The 19,007-nt window shown below is 48.2% G+C and overlaps 1 protein-coding gene across 1 annotated transcript in view; it reads right to left on the reverse strand.

Annotated features, from left to right (window-relative positions):
- Positions 1 to 19,007, reverse strand: part of LOC138282969 (NFX1-type zinc finger-containing protein 1-like) — a 459,320-nt gene that overhangs the window by 326,616 nt on the left and 113,697 nt on the right. Inside the window, exons 4-5 of the mRNA XM_069221050.1 lie at positions 2,112 to 2,186; positions 811 to 885 (exon numbers count right to left, since the gene is read on the reverse strand). Of these exons, the coding sequence (XP_069077151.1) occupies positions 811 to 885; positions 2,112 to 2,186 (150 nt within the window). The remainder of the gene's footprint in view (positions 1 to 810; positions 886 to 2,111; positions 2,187 to 19,007) is intronic.

Here is a 19,007-nt window from a genome sequence, read left to right on the forward strand (position 1 = left end):
GAACTCAGCAGGCCAGACAGCTGAAAGTGGATGTGCGAAGCGCTATTTCAAACGAATTCTGTCATAATACTACCTCCAAAGAGAAAACTTTGGCTGGTGCTGCCACAGGGAAGACTTTCTTGCCATGAAGCAGCAGGCACAGAGTTATGCAGGGCTAAGGTATCCCTTCAACTAAATCTAAAAGGATATGTAGATCAGTTTTGCAGTAATAAGAAGGGCAATGAGCTGTGAGCTCTGCCCTTGCAGATGGGGGCATGCCACCCTATATAGTCTGCTGTTCTCTAAAGCTGTCCTGTATATAAGTGACTGCTCTGTAACATGGCATGACTCATGAAAGAAGGAAGAACAAGCCCAGTAGTGAATTACTTCCTACAGGTAGTGTAACTTGACTCAGAAGTAATCCTGTGTAAATAGCTTTATTAACCCCATCTCAAACATGACCAGACTTAGCCTCGCTCAACTGCTCTTAAAGTTTTTTTACAAATCACCTGTTGACGGAGGCTGCAATTTCACCCAAATTATAGGGGATGTTATGGGAGCTCACATCCTCGTTATTCTAGATGAATTTATAGAATCTTTCAATGATGGACCATTGAACTTTTTTCTAAAAACATTTATTTCAAATAGTCAAATGTGTGTTGCTATCACTCAGGTACAAAAAACTCACACTACTCATTGTTTAACACATAGAAATAAATAACTGACTGGCATTCGTAAAAATTATAAAGCAGTCCAACAGTGGTCGCAAGAGGCAACTTAAGTTGTCGCCAGTTACTTAAATGTCAATAGGAAATGCACCATTCTTTTTACCTTGTCAGTATCTGTGGTCACAGCCTGGGGCACAGAAGCACTGTCCATTAATTGTGGGTCACTCACAGCCTTCTCCTAGAAAACAAAAACAGTGTAACAAGCAAGTGAAAAAGAGATGCGATTTAAGAGCTAAGGGCCAGATGTAGGTATGTCCTGAATTGCGAATCGCAAATTGCGAGTCAGAGCGACTTGAAATTTGCGAGTCGCAATTCAGGATGCAGGATGGTGTCCCGGACACCATCTGCGACTCGCAAGGGGGTCGCAAAGGCCCACCTCATTAATATTAATGAGGTGGGTCGCAATTTGCGACCCCCTTGTGACTCGCAGCACTCACAAGGATGGTGGCCTGCTGCGGACAGCAGACCACCATGTCCGTGACTGCTTTTAAATAAAGCAGTTTTTTTTTTGTAATGCAGCCCTTTTTCCTTAAAGGAAAACGAGATGCATTACAAAACGAAAAAATAGGACCACTGCCTGCTCTGAAAAAATGTTTTCCAGGCCATTCACAAAGGGGAAGGGGTCCCATGGGGACCCCACCAGTGTGACACTAGTGGTAACTGCAATTGCTTCGTGTTCGCGGTCACAAAGCAATGCAGCATTGGAACACCCCTTCCTATTTGCGACTCGCAGTCCCGTTTTGCGAGTCGGTAACCAGGTTACCGACTCGCAAAACGGGAATTGGGCATCGCGATGTGGGTTTTGCATGTCGCAAACAACAAAATTCACTGTTTGCGACGTTCAAAACCTTTGCTACATCTGGCCCTAAATGAATTATTGTTGATGAAGATAAAGGCAAGTCATACATTTATTTTCTGCAAACATTTTTTAAAACAATGATTGCATGAATGACATTGACATGTAATAAATTGGTGCGCAAAAATCACACACAAGGGATAACCAAAACATTTCCAAACGTGATTAAATATTTCCAAATAAGATGAACAGAACAGGTGCACAAACCTCAGGCCCAACCCTTACTCCAGCACTACCCTAAACCCTCTCTCTTCCCTGTGTCTAAGGGGGTTATTCTAACTTTGGAGGAGTGTTAATCCGTCCCAAAAGTGACGGTAAAGTGACGGATATACCACCAGCCGTATTACGAGTTCCATAGGATATAATGGACTCGTAATACGGCTGGTGGTAAATCCGTCACTTTTCCGTCACTTTTGGGACGGATTAACACCTCCTCCAAAGTTAGAATAACCCCCTAAGTCTAGTTCTAGCTTCCATAACTCAAACTCCTTCCCCAACCACCCTGCTAATGTTACAGGTGTTTGTAGGAAATGCAAACTTCATCTCACCTTTTCAGTATCCGTGAGGGGAGAGCCTGGTGTGGCAGCAGTACTCAAGAGCTGTGGGTCACTGACAGCCTTCATCTGTGTGCAAAGAAGTTACACTGTGGAAGTTAGATTCAGGTGAAAACAAATAATCTATTTAACAGCTTCACCACTTGATGTTATTGCCAAAAATCAGGATAGGCATTTGTGATAAAACTGTGATCCTATGAATATGTAAAATAGTAGGAAATTAATGTGTAGTGAATACTAATCAAAGACAAGCCAATATTTTATTTTTTAATCCTTTCACTGCCAGGCCTTTTACCCTTCAGATGCCAGGCCTTTTTTTGGCTATTTGGGGTAGTTTGTGCTTAGGCCCTCATAACTTTTTGTCCACATAAGCTACCCACACCAAATTTGAGTCCTTTTTTTCCAGCATCCTAGGGATTCTAGAGGTACCCAGAGTTTGTGGGTTTCCCTGGAGGAGACAAAGAAATTAGCCAAAATACAGGGAAAACATGGGGAAAAGGGCTGCAGAAGAAGGCTTGTGGGTTTTTTCCTTGAAAATGGCATCAACAAAGGGTTTGCGGTGCTAAAATCACCATCTTCCCAGCTTTCAGGAACAGGCAGACATGAATCCGAAAACCACATTTTCAACACAATTTTGGCATTTTACTGGGACATACCCCATTTTTACAATTTTTTTGATCTTTTAGTCTCCTTCCAGTTAGTGACAGAAATGGATGTGAAACCAATGCTGAATCCCAGACAGCTAAACATTTCTAGAAAGTAGACAAAATTCTGCATTCACCAAGGGGTCATTTGGGTAGATCTTACAAGGGATTCCTACAGAAAATAAAAGCTGATATTAAAAAATATTGAAATTGAGGTAAAAATAATCAATTTTTCACCACGTTTTACTCTGTAACTTTTTCCTGCAATGTCAGATTTTCGAAAGCAATATACCGTTATATTTGCTGGACTCTTCTGGTTGGGGGGATATATAGGGCTTGTAGGTTCATCAAGAACCCTAGGTACCCATGGCCAATATGGGAACTGCACCTTGCAAAGGGGGTCTCATTGTATAACAGTTATACAGCAATTCATTTGTTGAAGTATAAAGAGTGGAAAATAGGTATCAAGGAAACCTTTGTATTTCCAAAATGGGCACAAGATAAGGTGTTGAGAAGCAGTTGTTATTTGCACATCTCTAAATTCCGGGGTCCCCATACTAGCATGTGAATTACAGGGCATTTCTCGAATAGATGTCTTTTTTACACAGAGTCTTACATTTGGAAGGAAAAAATGTAGAGAAAGACAAGGGGCATTTACACTTGTTCTGCTATTCCATGTTCCCCCAAATCTCTCAATATAAATGGTACCTCACTTGTGTGGGTAGGCCTAATGCCCATGACAGGAAACGCAACATGGACACATCACATTTTTACATTGAAATCTGCCATGTTTTTCGGAAAGTGCCTAGCTGTGAATTTTGGCCTCTAGCTCAGCCGGCACCTAGGCAAACCTACCAAACCTGTGCAATTTTCAAAACTAGACACCTGGGGGGATCCAGGATGGGGTACTTGTTGGGCTCTCACCAGGTCCTGTTACCCAGAATCCTTTTCAAACATCAAACTTTGGCACAAAAAAAACACTTTTTCCTCACATTTCGGTGACAGAAAGTTCTGGAATCTGAGAGGAACCACAAATTTCCACCCAGCGTTCCCCCAAGTCTCCCGATAAAAATGGTGCCTCACTTGTGTGGGTAGGCCTAGTGCCCGCGACAGGAAATGCCCCAAAACACAATGTGGACACATCACATTTTCCCAAAGAAAATTGACCTGTTTTTTTGCAAAGTGCCTAGTTGTGGATTTTGGCCTCTAGCTCAACCAGCACCTAGGAAAACCTAGCAAACCTGGACATTTCTGAAAACTAGACACTTAGGGGAACCCAGGATGGGGTAACCTGGGGTGCTCACACCAGGTTCTGTTACCCAGAATCCTTAGCAAACCTCAACATTTGGCAAAAAAAACACTTTTTCTTCAAATTTCGGTGCTGCAAAGTTCTGGAATCTAAGGAGAGCCACAAACTTCTGTCTACCCAGCGTTCCCCCAGGTCTCCCGATAAAAATGGCGCCTCACTTGTGTGGGTAGGCCTAGTGCTCGCAACAGGAAATTCCCCGAAACACTATGTGGACACATCAAAATTATCAAATACAAAATGACCTGTTTTTGTCGGGGGGGCACCTGCGTTTTTGGTCCTGGGCTCAGCAGCCATCTAAGGAAACCTACCAAACCCAAACATTTCTGAAAATTAGACACCCGAGGAAGTCAAGGGAGGTGTAACTTGTGTGGATCCCCAGTGTCTTCTTACCCAGAATCCTCTCCAAACCTCAAATTTAGCTAAAAAATCACATTTTCCCCACATTTCTGTGTGGGATCACTGCACTGGCACAATTTCCTACCACCCAACGTTTCCCTCAGTCTCCCGGTAAAAATGATACCTCACTTGGGTAGGTGGGTCAAGTGCCTGTGACAAGCAAGAGCCAAAAACAAATCGAAAATGAGGGGCAACCAAAGCGGGCCCAAAAGGGTAGTTTGAAAAAAACTTTTTTAGGCTGACAAGTGGGTAGAATTTTTATTGGTATAGATACGACTATGCTGGGTGGTGGGAATTTTGTGAATTCCTGCAGATTCTGAAAGGTTCCAACACAAAAATGTGGGAAAAATGTGTGATTTCCAGGAAAGTTGGGGGTTTGCAGGGCATTGTGGATAAGAAAATGGTGTGGGGTGCATGTGAAGCACACACCCTGGACTCACCCAGATGTTTAATTTTCAGATGTGTCTAGGTCTCGTAGATTTTTCTACATGGCAGCGCCCCAAAGTCAAAAAGTGCAGCCCTCACCATTCCAGTTGGGATGATTTTGAGAGTTAGACAATCTCTCATGCAAGGCCCAAATGTAGAACCAAAACCAAAATAATCAAATGTCCTCTTGCTTGCCATGGCATAAGATGTTTTAGTGTGCGGGGAAGAGCTGAAAGACTGTTACCCCCTTCAGTTGGGGAGGGGGCATAACCATGCCCAGACTGGTTGGTAGCCACCACCCCACTATTGTTTATTTATTTTTTATTCCCTGGCATCTAGTAGGCTTTGTTCCCCCTCGGGGAGTGGACCGGGGGTAATTTCCCCATCTGCCCACCAGTGGGCAGAACATCTTTGTCCCCATTTATTTGGGGTGGGGGTATAGCCATACCCCCACCCTCTGTTTTAAAAAAAAAAATCTCACCTGCCCTCTGGTGGGTTTTCTACCCCCTTGGGGGCAGATGGGCCTTACAAAAATGTACCCCCATGGGGAGCGACACTTGCCCAAGGGGCTGCCCCCCCAAACAAAACACACACACATCCCTGGTGCCTAAGTGGTTTCTGACTCCTCTGGGGGCAGATCGGTCTAATAGAAATAGGCCGATCTGCCCCCAAGGTGGGCAGAAATGGCCTAAAATAAATTTGCCCCCCAGGGGAGCGAGCCTTGCCAAAGGGGGCGCTCCCCTTGCATGAAATAGTCACAAAAAAATAAAAATCCCTGTGCCTAGTGGTTTCTACCCCCCAGTAATAAAAATAGGCCTATCAGCCCCTTAGGGGGGTAGAAATGGCCTAAAATAAAACTGCCCCCCGGGGAGGGACCCTTGCCTAAGGGGTTGCTCCCCATCTGTTAAAAAAAAAATCCCTGGTCTCTAGTGGGCATTTCTACTGCCAGCAGAAATGCTCAGAGAGACAGCAAAGGAAAGGAAAGGCCTTTCCTTTCCTTTGATGCCTCTCCCGCCCCAGCACGTGATCGGAAGAGAAAGAGAAATGCCTTTGCATTTCTCTTCCGATCCACGCTGGAAGCCAGCACCATGGAAGTGGCCTCTGATGAGGTCAGAGTGCGATCACGCCCTGACGTCATCAGACGTCACTGACAGGGTCGGTGGGGCATGGGAGTGGAAGAGATTCCCCTTCCATCCCTGCCCATGGGAGGGGGGGTGGCAGGCCATCGGGGGAAGCACTAGCAACCCCCCGAAGGCCCATAGCAGGACGTAACGGTTACGTCCTCAGCACCCGAGCGGTGCAAACAAGGACGTAACTGTTACGTCCTGGGCACCCAAGGGGTTAACTATGATTTTCTATGGATGGTACACACAAATCTCAGCCTAACCCTAATCATATCTGTAAATTTAGTCATAGCATTAGTATTACCTTCAATTTAAGGATAATCACCACAGGTCTAACCCTAACTTGAACTTTCTTCCTAAACTTTACCCACTTAAATACCTGAATATAATTCTAGCCCTACCCCAAATCATAACTCTCCCTCTAACCCTAACTGGAACATCATTCTGACAGCAACTCTCATATCCAACTTTAGTCTTAAACCTAACCTTAGCTATGACTGTTACCTTATCTCCTACCCTTATCTTACCCCATACCCTTGTACTAACTCTACCTGTAGCCCTAACCCTTATCGTTTGCCCCAACCCTTATGATATCCCAAAACGTAATCCGGCCGTGCCCTTAACCTTCACCTAACCCTTAATCTTACCCATAGTTCAAACCTACCTAATAATTAGTCAAATAGAATGTTCTATATACCTTTATTACTTTGGAAACATAAAGATCATTATTATCAATATGATTTGAAATCTACAGTAGCCATTCCAGGCATAGACTCTAAGGCGAATGAATGTTCCCCCAATCTACTAATGTCGCTGACTTGCCTGGCAAGGGTGGGGCAATAAATACCAAATCACATAGGGTGGGGGGCGTGGCCGGATCGGGATCGAAGATGGCCACTTAACCCCAGAGCTCGGCGTCAGGTCGGACACGAGTGGGTGGCGGGGGCCGAGCGGCGGCAGAGGAGAATGCCCATTGTCCTTCGGAGGCTTCCAGAGACACCGGAGCCTCGAATGTCTCCATGATAAGATCCAGAGAATCAGAGAGAGAGAGACCGTAGCGTGCCCAGAGCACTGAGGCCTGCACAGGGGGAGGAGCAGCGTCCTTAAGACCAACGCGGACCAGCGAGTATCAGCCAGCGGGGGGACTCCCCGCTTCGCCGAGAACATACCGAGGATCTGGACTAGGAGGTACGAGGTGGGGAGGCGGCGGGGAGGCCCGCCGGATGTCTCTGCGGACGGGGCCTGCCCTGCCCCTGGACAGGAGACGCGCCTCCTGGGGCCGGGGAACGCGGCCCGGCGACGTGGGGGCGGCACCCCCCTCCCGTCCATTTACAACTGGATGGCTTTTGCAACGTTACGCTACACAACTCCCCTGGACACCGTGCTTCCCCCCCTTTCTTCTCTCTTCTGCGGCCCGTCCTCTCCTCCCAGCACTGCCAACCCGTGAGCTTGCCAGCCAGCACCAGACGGAGAGCAGAAGATGGACATGAAGCAGTCACCATAAACGACAGGGCAACACCCCTGGAGCTCCCCTCACACACATAAGTCTATAAATGGAAAATCCTGTGGGAAGGGGGGAAAACAAAACAAAAAAAATAACTAAAAACACTTTAAAAAAAAAAGGGGGGGGAGAAGAAAGACTCCGACTACCCATACCCCAGGAAGTCCTGACCTCAAGTGAGGGGATACAGAACATAGCCAGAAGGAGCCACAACGCCCTGGGAAGACGGGCTGGGACAGAGGAAAATGCCACAACCCCAGAGGCTGGAACAAACTTGCTCCCCAAGAATGAGGACCATTGCCCTCTCCCAACACCAGTAAACAACCCAGCAGCGCTGCATATTCCAGTACAATAATCTGAGACCCCCCTCCCCTTATCAGTGAATTGTAACAGGCAAATAGGGGGGAAAGGATGCTCACCCTCGCAGAGACCCAAAGGAGTAACGGAGCCGCCTAGTTGGACCAACGCTGATCTTCCCTCACAGCACCTCAACCTACCGTGCAATTATAAGGGCACGAACACCAACCCAACAACCGGAGCCCCCCCCCCCTTGTTGTTATTGTCACAGCTCTCACGAGGTGAACAAAGCACTGTGGTTAATGAAGGGCAAGGCAAGACGTGGACCTCGCCGAACAGCCCTGTGTAGCTGCACAAATTAAGACGAAAAAGCACAGACCCAGTATGGAGAATATGATTCTGTAACGCCAACAGGGGGACTGAACACGGGTTAGATCACGCTTCCTCACCCCCACCAGTCATTCGGAAGATAGGACAGAGGGGACAAGGGCCTCAGAATCCATAAGGCCTACCCCATAGACTAATATTGAGATGCCCGGAGGCAAACCAAGTCAAAAACCCGCAGTTAAACTGGCACGTCAACTGTGATTCTCAGAAGCGCTCCAACACAAACATATCGTGTCCACAACGGCAGGACCGGCTATGGCACCAAAGCCAAATCCACCTTCAACAATGGCAGACTGAGACCAACCTGCAACCATGGAACGGATACTGCAGGAAATTACCGCTGTCAGCCGCAGGATAGAGGGGATGGACGCTTCCATCTCCTCTCTGATGCTGGAAACCAAATCCATACGGGCCGACATCGCAGGCTTTCACTCACGGGTGATGGGGTTGGAACACCGTGTGGTGACTTTGGAAACTCATATGTCCACAGCCCAGGATAGAGACCAAGATCCTTCCTATCTACGAAGCAAAGTGACTGACCTGGAAGACAGAAGCAGGAGGGACAATATTCACCTTCTCGGAATCCCAGAAAATGAAGAGGGCACAGACGTACAGGCCTTCCTCAGCTCAGCTATACCCAAACTAACATCATTGGCCTTTGAACCACCGCTGGAATTTCAACTAGCACACAGAGTGGGCCCGAAGCGCCAGGACGGGGCCTTGAGACCCCGACCGATCATTGCCTGCTTGCTACGTCACTCCCAGACCCGTCAGATCCTTCAAGTAGCACGAACTCACAGGCCCTTCCGGATGGATAAACTCGAGGTACGCATAACGGCCGACTACTCCAAAGATACCACCGAACACAGGAAGGCCTTCTTATCCTTACGACCTCGACTCCGTCAACTGGAGATAAAATACGGTCTTTTCGACCCCACGAGAATGTGGATCACCGAAAATGGGGTCTCCAAAGACTTCTACAACCTAGAGGACCTAAAACTCTTTCTGGACTCCTTCCAAACCCAGACCAAACAACCAGCTGCCCCGAACTGGTCACAGGACACTATGGAAGAAGACGCATGCACACCCTCCTCTGGGCCTTCACTGATCCCTCTCCCCCTTCTTTCTTCCCCTCCCCGTCCCACCACCCCTATCAAAAAAAAAAAAAAAACAGCGACTCCAGTGTGGCCGTCCCTCCACATGCTCCATTCGCACTTCATTTATCACATTCCATTCTCCCCCCCACGTGCCAGATAGAAAGCCTCCCAATAAAAGACAAAAGTGCCGCGCCTTGGCCCCCCCGCCCCCCCACCGGCAGTTGCCCGACCGACAGCATCAGGAGCCCCTATAGGAAAAGGACCCAGTAGCCTGTAGATTAATCTCCCTAGGGGAATTCTTCTATCTTTTCCCCAAACCTCTTTCTCTTTAGTTCTTCATTTAGATCTCTGATCTTATTTCCTCCTATCCCTTTCCCCCACCCTCTTTCCCCCTCCTTCTTTTCCTTGTACCTCCTTTCCTGGGATATCTTTCCCCCACACCCCTCTCCCCTTCTTTCCCCCCAACATATTTCTACCCCACAGTCCCCTTAACTTTTTCTATCCTTCCCTTTCCCTTCCCCTCCCCTCCCGAGAAATTTTCCGGCATCTATCGGCTGCTTCCTTCCTCCCCCCCCCCCAAAAAAAAAAAAAATATATATATATATATATATATATATATATATATATACCACAGCCACGCCCCCACCCCCCCGCCCCAGCACGACCTAAACGCCCCCCAGCACTCCGTGCTGCATTGGTGAGCCTCAACAGCCATATTTAAATATGGCGGGAGCAGCTTCCGGTGCGACCCCTTCACTGCGAGTCATCTCATAGAATGTGCATGGTATGACGAACTACATAAAGAGGAAAAAAGTAGTGTCCTTTCTTCAATCAAAAAAAACGGACATAGCCCTGATACAGGAGACCCATTTGGACAACGAGGAAGCCAGCAAGCTCCGCCGAGATTGGGTGGGAAGGGTCTTTTATAGTTGCTATTCAGCAGAACGAGAGCCCGGAGGCAGCACCCCCCATAAATGTGGAGTAGAGATTTTGATACACAAAGCCCTCCCGATTACAATTATTAAAACATGGAATGATCCGGAGGGGAGGTATGCATTTGCAAAACTGAAGGTAGGAGACACATCCCCATGTGTCGGCTCAGTCTATGTCCCGACTGGTTCTAAACAATCCTTTTTTCTACGGCTCAACCGCCTCCTGACGGATATAGGGACCACACGTTACATTATAGGAGGGGACTGGAACTTAGCCCAGGACGCCATTTTGGATAGAACGGGACCTATTGACACGGGCAATAATCATAACAGAGCACTGCTGACAGACCTCATTGCAGATGCAAGCTTAACGGACTACTGGAGACTGTTGCACCCAAAAGACAAGGAATACACATACTTGTCCTCAATTCACGGCACCCAATCCCTACTGGACTATTTTTTGGTGTCACGAAACATAGTCCCCCAACTTCACGATTCTAGAACACTGGAAAGCGGACACTCCGATCATTCTCCTGTCCTCCTTCAGATTCGGACGTGTCTCGTCTTCCCTGGTCGTAAACCATGGCACTTTGCGGTACATAGGTACCGCTCCCCACAAGGAAAAGAACACCTGAGGACCCACATATCCACCTATATGGCTGACAATGCCGGCACAGTGTCCTCTAAATGGGTCCTATGGGCCGCGGCAAAAGCAACCCTAAGAGGTAACATGATGCGCGATGCAGCATTAGCTAATAAAGAGAAACAATTGCACCAACGAACCCTCGAAGAAGACATCCAGAGACTCACCAGACAATACACCGCACAACCATCCCTAGCACTTCGCCGTTCTCTTTAACAAGCCCACATGAACCACAATGAGCTATATACCTCGCAGGCAGAGTATGCACTGCAAAGATTGCGCAGCCGTCATTATGAACAGGGCGAGAAAGCGGACTGACTCTTGGCGGCACAATTTCGACAGCGAGAAGCTGCCTCCAGCATCCCGGCGATTACGTCCCCATTAGGAACAGTGATAACTCGACCACAAGACATAGCAAACGAATTTGCGGCCTTTTACCGTCATCTCTATACCTCTGAAACAGCAACCACCACGGAGCAAACAGAGGCCTTCCTCGCTGCAGCTAATCTACCTTACCTTTCAGAGGCAGGCCAGGCTCTCTTGGAGGGTGATATAAGCAAAGAAGAAATAGCACAAGTTATCAAAACCCTCCCTTACCACAAATCCCCAGGCGAGGATGGTTTCCCGGCCTAATTCTACAGATGGGCGGGAGAGGAGGTGACTACTGCAGTGCATGAAGCTCTCACGGAAGCATGTAAGGAGGGCTCTCTTGGCGCCCTCTCCAATATGGCCACCATTGTTGTCCTGCCTAAACCAGGCAAGGACCCCTTACTATGTGGTAGCTACTGTCCTATCTCTCTCCTAAACGGGGACGTCAAACTCTTAGCCAGTGTGCTGGCAGCCCGTCTACGGAAAGTAATACCATCCCTGATCCACAACACACAAGTGGGATTCGTACCAGGCCGCACCTCCAGAAACCATATGCGCACCCTCTGCCACACTCTCCACGGATCTCTCAACATGCTGATTGAAGCCCTGGCCCTGTCCCTTGACGCAGAGAAGGCGTTCAACCGCATCGAATTCCTTATCTCTTTGCTATCATGAAGCACTTCCGCCTCGGAGAACAGTTCATTTCCAAAGTCCACCTACTATACGACCACCCCACAGCACAAGTTAATTGCAGGGGGTTCATGTCGGACCCATTTCCTATTAGTAGAGGCACGAGGCAGGGCTGTCCCCTATCACCGCTATTGTTCTTGCTAGCAATGGAACCCCTAGCGGCCACCATACGTAATTCCCACCAGATACAAGGTATCCCCCTAACAGGAGGAACCTCCAAAATCTACCTCTATGCGGATGATATCTTGCTCACCCTATCTGATCTGGACAGCTCTCCCCCAGCGCTACTTTCAATCATAGGGGATTTCGCATCCCTGTCAGGATATCGAGTGAACTGGGACAAGAGCAAATCACTACCCCTCTCCCGAATGACAACGAGGGCCGCAATCCATGGGCTACCATTTAAATGGACACCGTCACACCTCAAATACTTGGGGACACTTGTCAACCGAGGTTTGGAACATATGATCAAGGACAACCTAGACCTCCTTATATACAGAATGAAACAGGACTTTGCTAAGTGGTCGCAGCTAGGACTCTCCATGTGGGGCAGGACACAGGCGGTCAGGATGGTCACCCTTCCACGCTTCACGTACATACTAGGCATGCTCCCTTTACATGTCCCTCTGACCCTGCTCCGGGGAATAGACGCCTCAATAAGAACCTTTGTATGGGGCTCCATATGCCCGAAGTTGACACCAGCAAAAATACTTGCAAGGAGGTCCCACGGAGGTTTGGGCCTCCCCTCTGTGGAGAACTATTCGCTGGCCCTACAGCTGTTGCAATTGACGTACTTACTCCCCGGAACCATCGACCCCCCCACAACGGGTGACTATAGAGAACCTCCTACGAGGAAATCGCGAGGGACTGGGAGGAGTGTATGCAGATCGCCCCAGACGGCCAAATCCGGTCCTCACAGCAACAAATGCGGCGTGGCGCAGGGCTCACCGTCTTTTGGGAATACACCCCTTTTTACACTCACAAGCCCCTATAGAAGGGAACAAAACCATTAAAATTGGGGGTAACACCCTAAAATGGCCCCAATGGAGTAATGCTGGCATTAACAATATAGCCCAAATCGTAGACAGTGATCAACTCCGACCCTTTGCCACTTTAAGAACCGAGTTTAACATACACAAGAGTCAGGAATGGCGATACCTACAGCTTAAACATTGTCTACACAAAATACTGGGAACCCCCTCATGGGAAGTCAAAACCTCACCAATTGTCGCCTACCTGCAGAAGTGGGGCCGTCATAAAGGCGTAATGGCAAGCTTGTACGCAGTACTAGTCAATCATCTGTATTCGCAACCCCTTCTTGACGGCCTGCGCGGCAGGTGGCAAGACCAGCTGGGAATGACATACACCGAGGAAGATTGGTCAGATATCCTGGAAGCACTCGACAGAGGGGCACGGGAAGCTCGGCTGAAGTTCTGCCTATTCAAAATCCTCCAGGATTGGTATTGGACCCCTGTGAGGCTATTCAGGGCGGGTCTAATGCTGCACGCACCTTCACTGCCACCTAGTGCAAATCTTATGTCTCTGCCCCTCGATACAACCCCTGTGGCATACTGTGCGTCATGCTTTAAAGGATACCCTCCAGATACCATACCCGTTTCCATCGTCGCTCATCCTCCTCCACGACATGCGCCCTTATCTTCCCATATCGCGCCCACGACAAAGATTACTGCACACTGCGCTGGCCACAGCCAAGATCTGTGTACTTCGACATTGGAGATCAAGCGTTGCAACCGCACCGGCAGAATGGTGACGGCTATGATCCAAACAGCCATGCATGAACGAGTAATCTACAATCTGCAAGATCAAGCGGCTCTATTCATGGAAGTCTGGAATACCTCCCTGTCAGGACCGTAGGGGTCCCCACTGTCTGCACTGCCTCCTCCCTCTCCCCCGTCCCATCCAGGAACACCGAGGAGCGGTGGACAGCTGATGGAGGCCAACACATCCTATACCCCTTACCCTCATCCCCTCCCCCCCCGTTTCCTTCCTTCCTTCTATATATATAGTACAGCATACAGCTCGACCTGTTGCTCTAACTTTCTCTCTCTCTCTTTCTCTGAGATATTTTTCCCATCCCCCATTCTTTTTTCAGATACCAGACTCTCACATACTGGGCGATTTTTCCCAGTTTCGGAGACGCTTCAAGTTGTAACCAATAACCCCACTACCCCCACTTCTCCCTTTGAATCGCAGAGTCCCTGCTCCCTCCCTTCCCCCCCCCCAATCCCCTCCCTCTTCCATACTTAATTTCTTTACAGATACATTAACACTGACCCATAGGGCTAATTCATAAGAAAATCTGAACCTCACACGATTCGAAGACACACATGTAGGCTGCACCCGACTACTTCTCCAACTATTACTCTACTCTTCTACTTCGAATTCTATTTTTTTCTTTTTTCTACACCATAAGCAACTAAGTTTACATCTACATAATAACCACCATGACATCCTGCATCACAGACATCACAACAGAAATCAACAGAAATCAATATCACACTCTTTATGCCATTCTTACGTACAAACCCTTCCTCATTCACTCAACCCTTCCCCCTCACCACCTTCCCTTTCTCCTTCCCCCTCCCTTCCATCCCTTCCTTCCTCCTGCGCCTTATCACTCCCCCTTATTCTATCATCACGCTTCCCCCACATCCAACTCTATTCTTTTTACTTTATTTTATTTTATATTGTACGTTTCGTACTCTATCACACAATATGTACAATATATATGTTTTATCCCTGCTAAAATATTGGGCATGTCAACTGAGAACTTAACCTATGTCAAATTCATATGGAAGTTGCCCTGTACTGCGTACAGCATCTTATATTATTTTGTATCCTTTCTTAATTCTCAATAAAAAAATTTTTTTTTTAAATCACATAGGGTGGAAGCTGAATGAGAGAAGGTGTGGGTGGGGAGGCAATTAATAACAAATCACATAAGGAGGAGGCTGGAGAGAGAGTCCCTCCCAGAGGGGAAGGGTACATCAAGCATGGGTGGTGTAAGGAAAGGCCTCCTTGGCATGGTTACCCACTGACTTTTTGCCTTTGCTGATGCTAAGTTATGATTTGAAAGTGTGCTGGGACCCTGCTTACCAGGCCCCAGCACCAGTGTTCTTTCCCTAAACTGTACCTTTGTCTCCACAATTGGCACAACCATGGCGCTCAGGTAAGTCCCTTGTAACTGGTACCCCTGGTACCAAGGGCCCTGATGCCAGGGAAGGTCTCTAAGGGCTGCAGCATGTCTTATGCCACCCTAGGGACCCCTCACTAAGCACATGCACACTGCTTCACAGGTTGTGTGTGCTGGTGGGGAGAAAATGACTAAGTCGACATGGCACTCCCACAGAGTGCCATGCCAACTTCACACTGCCTGTGGCATAGGTAAGTCACCTCTCTAGCAGGCCTTACAGCCCTAAGGCAGGGTGCACTATACCACAGGTGAGGGCATAGGTGCATGAGCACTATCCCCCTACAGTGTCTAAGCCAAACCTTAGGCATTGTAAGTGCAGGGTAGCCATAAGAGTATATGGTCTGGGAGTTTGTCAAACACGAACTCCACAGTACCATAATGGCTACACTGAAAACTGTGAAGTTTGGTATCAAACTTCTCAGCACAATAAATGCACACTGATGCCAGTGTGCAATTTATTGTAAAATACACCCAGAGGGCATCTTAGAGATGCCCCCTGAAAACATGCCCGACTTCCAGTGTAGGCTGACGAGTTTCTGCCAGCCTGCCACACACCAGACATGTTGCTGGCCACATGGGGAGAGTGCCTTAGTCACTCTGTGGCCAGGAACAAAGCCTGTACTGGATGGAGGTGCTTCTCACCTCCCCCTGCAGGAACTGTAACACCTGGCGGTGAGCCTCAAAGGCTCACCCCTTTTGTTACAGTGCCACAGGGCATCCCAGCTAGTGGAGATGCCCGCCCCTCCGGCCACTGCCCCCACTTTTGGCGGCAAGGCTGGAGGAGATCATGAGAAAAATAAGGAGGAGTCACCCCCCAGTCAGGACAGCCCCTAAGGTGTCCTGAGCTGAGGTGACCCTTACTTTTAGAAATCCTCCATCTTGTGGATGGAGGATTCCCCCAATAGGATTAGGGATGTGCCCCCCTCCCCACTGGGAGGAGGCACAAAGAGGGTGTAGCCACCCTCAAGGACAGTAGCCAGTGGCTACTGCCCTCCCAGACCTAACCACACCCCTAAATTCAGTATTTAGGGGCTCCCCAGAACCTAGGAAACGAGATTCCTGCAACCTTAACAAGAAGAAGGACTGCTGACCTGAAGCCCTGCAGTGAAGATGGAGACGACAACTGCTTTGGCCCCAGCCCTACCGGCCTGTCTCCCAACTTCGAAGAAAACTGCAACAGCGACGCATCCAACAGGGACCAGCGACCTCTGAAGCCTCAGAGGACTGCCCTGCAACCAAGGACCAAGAAACTCCCGTGAACAGCGGCCCTGTTCAACAACCTGCAACTTTCTTGCAACAAAGAAACAACTTTAAAGACTTCACGTTTCCCGCAGGAAGCGTGAGACTTTCCACTCTGCACCCAACGCCGCCGGCTCGACCTGCGGAAAACCAACACTTCAGGGAGGACTCCCCATCGACTGCGAGCCCGTGATTAGCCAGAGATGAACCACCTGAGCCCCCACAGCGACGCCTGCAGAGGAAATCCAGAGGCTCCCCCTGACCGCGACTGCCTGTAACAAGGGACCCGACGCCTGGAACCAGCATTGCACCCGCAGCCCCCAGGACCTGAAGGAACCGAACTCCAGTGCAGGAGCAACCCCCAGTTTGCACTCTGCACCCAGCCACCCCTGTGCCGCTGAGGGTGTACTTTCTGTGCCTGCTGGTGTCCCACCCGGTGCCCTACAAAACCCCCCTGGTCTGCCCTCCGAGGACGCGGGTACTTACCTGCTGGCAGACTGGAACCGGGGCACCCCTGTTCTCCATTGAAACCTATGTGTTTTGGGCACCTCTTTGACCTCTGCACCACACCGGACCTGAGCTGCTGGTGTGGTAACTTTGGGGTTGCCTTGAACCCCCAACGGTGGGCTACCTTGGACCCAACTTTGAGACTTGTAAGTGTTTTACTTACCTGTGAACTTAACCTTTACTTACCTCCCCCAGGAACTGTTGATTTTTACAGTGTCCACTTTTAAAATAGCTTATTGACATTTATACAAAGACTGTACATGATATTGTGATTATTCAAAGTTCCTAGAGTACCTAAGTGAAATACCTTTCATTTGAAGTATTACTTGTAAATCTTGAACCTGTGGTTCTTAAAATAAACTAAGAAAATATATTTTCTATATAAAAACCTATTGGCCTGGAGTAAGTCTTTGAGTGTGTGTTCCTCATTTATTGCCTGTGTGTGTACAACAAATGCTTAACACTACCCTCTGATAAGCCTACTGCTAGACCACACTACCACAAAATAGAGCATTAGAATTATCTCTTTTTGCCACTATCTTACCTCTAAGGGGAACCATTGGACTCTGTGCACACTATTTCTTTCTTTGAAATAGTACATACAGAGCCAACTTCCTACAGGGGGGCACTACGGATCAGAATATTTGGGATTTGGGCAGTGTTTAGGCCCCAACAGTGGCACCTCTGCATCCAGGTTTTGACAGTGAGGGCAATTATGTGCTGTGCTAGCACCTCCAGAATGAGGGAGCAAACTAAAATGGATTAATACACAGTGATGAAGGTAGCAAACTGAAGACACAGTAGGAGAATAATCCACTGTCGTCCTCTCCATTGGAATCATCTAGCACCCAGATCAAAGTGTCGATCAAGCACTCCAAGCAGACACCAGAAAACACAAAATGGACACAATATCAATCAAGATTAATCTACTGAGAGCTAACCTCCGCAAAGTGAATGAGCATTATCTGGACACAGAACAACTTGTAGCTGAAGTTACAAAAGAGGTTGAAGAGCTCTAATCAACCACCCATGGTCTTAAGTACTGAACAATAGATCTTGATGAGCTGCTTGAAGATGCAGAGGCTAGGTCCAGGAGGTTCAATTTGCTTATTGTGGGCTTCCCAGAAAAGTCTGAGGAGGACAATCTGGCATTGTACCTTGAAAACTAGCTCCAAGGCATATTAGACCCTGACAAACTCTCTCCATCTTTGTTGTTGAAAGAGCACATAGGGTTTTGATCCCCAGAATCCCCCGGGGGCACCTCCAATATCTATGATAGCCTGCATGCTCAAATATAGGAACAGAGATGGTATACTGAAGTGGGCCACAAGCCAATGGGACCCCAAGTTTGCTGGCCATACATCCGCCTTTTCCCTGACATACAAAGATGGTGCATGCCCAGAGAAAGTTGTGTCTGGATATGAAGCAACACCTGAGAAGACTCAACATCCTATACATGCTCATGTGTCCTGCAAAGTTGCGAGTAACCTACAAGGAACATACACATCACTTTAGAAACTGTGTCGGATTGGCTCGAAAGTCTTGGCATAGAAGGGACACCTAGGAAGTCCGGACAGCAAGAGTGAAAATCCAGGAACCGCAGCACATCCAGTGGATCAACTGAAAGGAGAAGCTAGGGCATGATAGTAAAGCATCCTACTTCCCAGGTTGAGGCATGGTCATACGGCACTCTGGAACTGGTCGATGCCATGAAGAATTCTGCTACTGATACACCTGGGAAGAGCAGAGTGAGATCCCCCTTGCAAATGCCCTGGTGTCCTGAGAGATGAAGAGCCTAATTCGGGCCACACTATTCTGAAAGACTGCTAAATGAAGACAACGATGGACTGCAAAACTGATGACTGGGTACAATACTTATACGGAACACTGAGTCGAGCATGGAACAAATGGTGTCTCATAAGTGGACACCATGAAGATTGACTATGTATTAGGGAAGTTACACAAGAGTTACTGTTAACTTGCAGGGGTGGAATATAAGTCCTGCTGGGAGATGCCCTTGGGAAGTGTTGAACCCTGTAAAAACTGATTGTATTAGGGATAGTGAATATGGATCATAGAGGCCCCCCTGCCCCTAAACAGTGAAGATTGATTGAC

Source organism: Pleurodeles waltl, chromosome 2_2 (genome assembly GCF_031143425.1).
Source record: "Pleurodeles waltl isolate 20211129_DDA chromosome 2_2, aPleWal1.hap1.20221129, whole genome shotgun sequence".
Lineage (NCBI taxonomy): Eukaryota > Metazoa > Chordata > Amphibia > Caudata > Salamandridae > Pleurodeles > Pleurodeles waltl.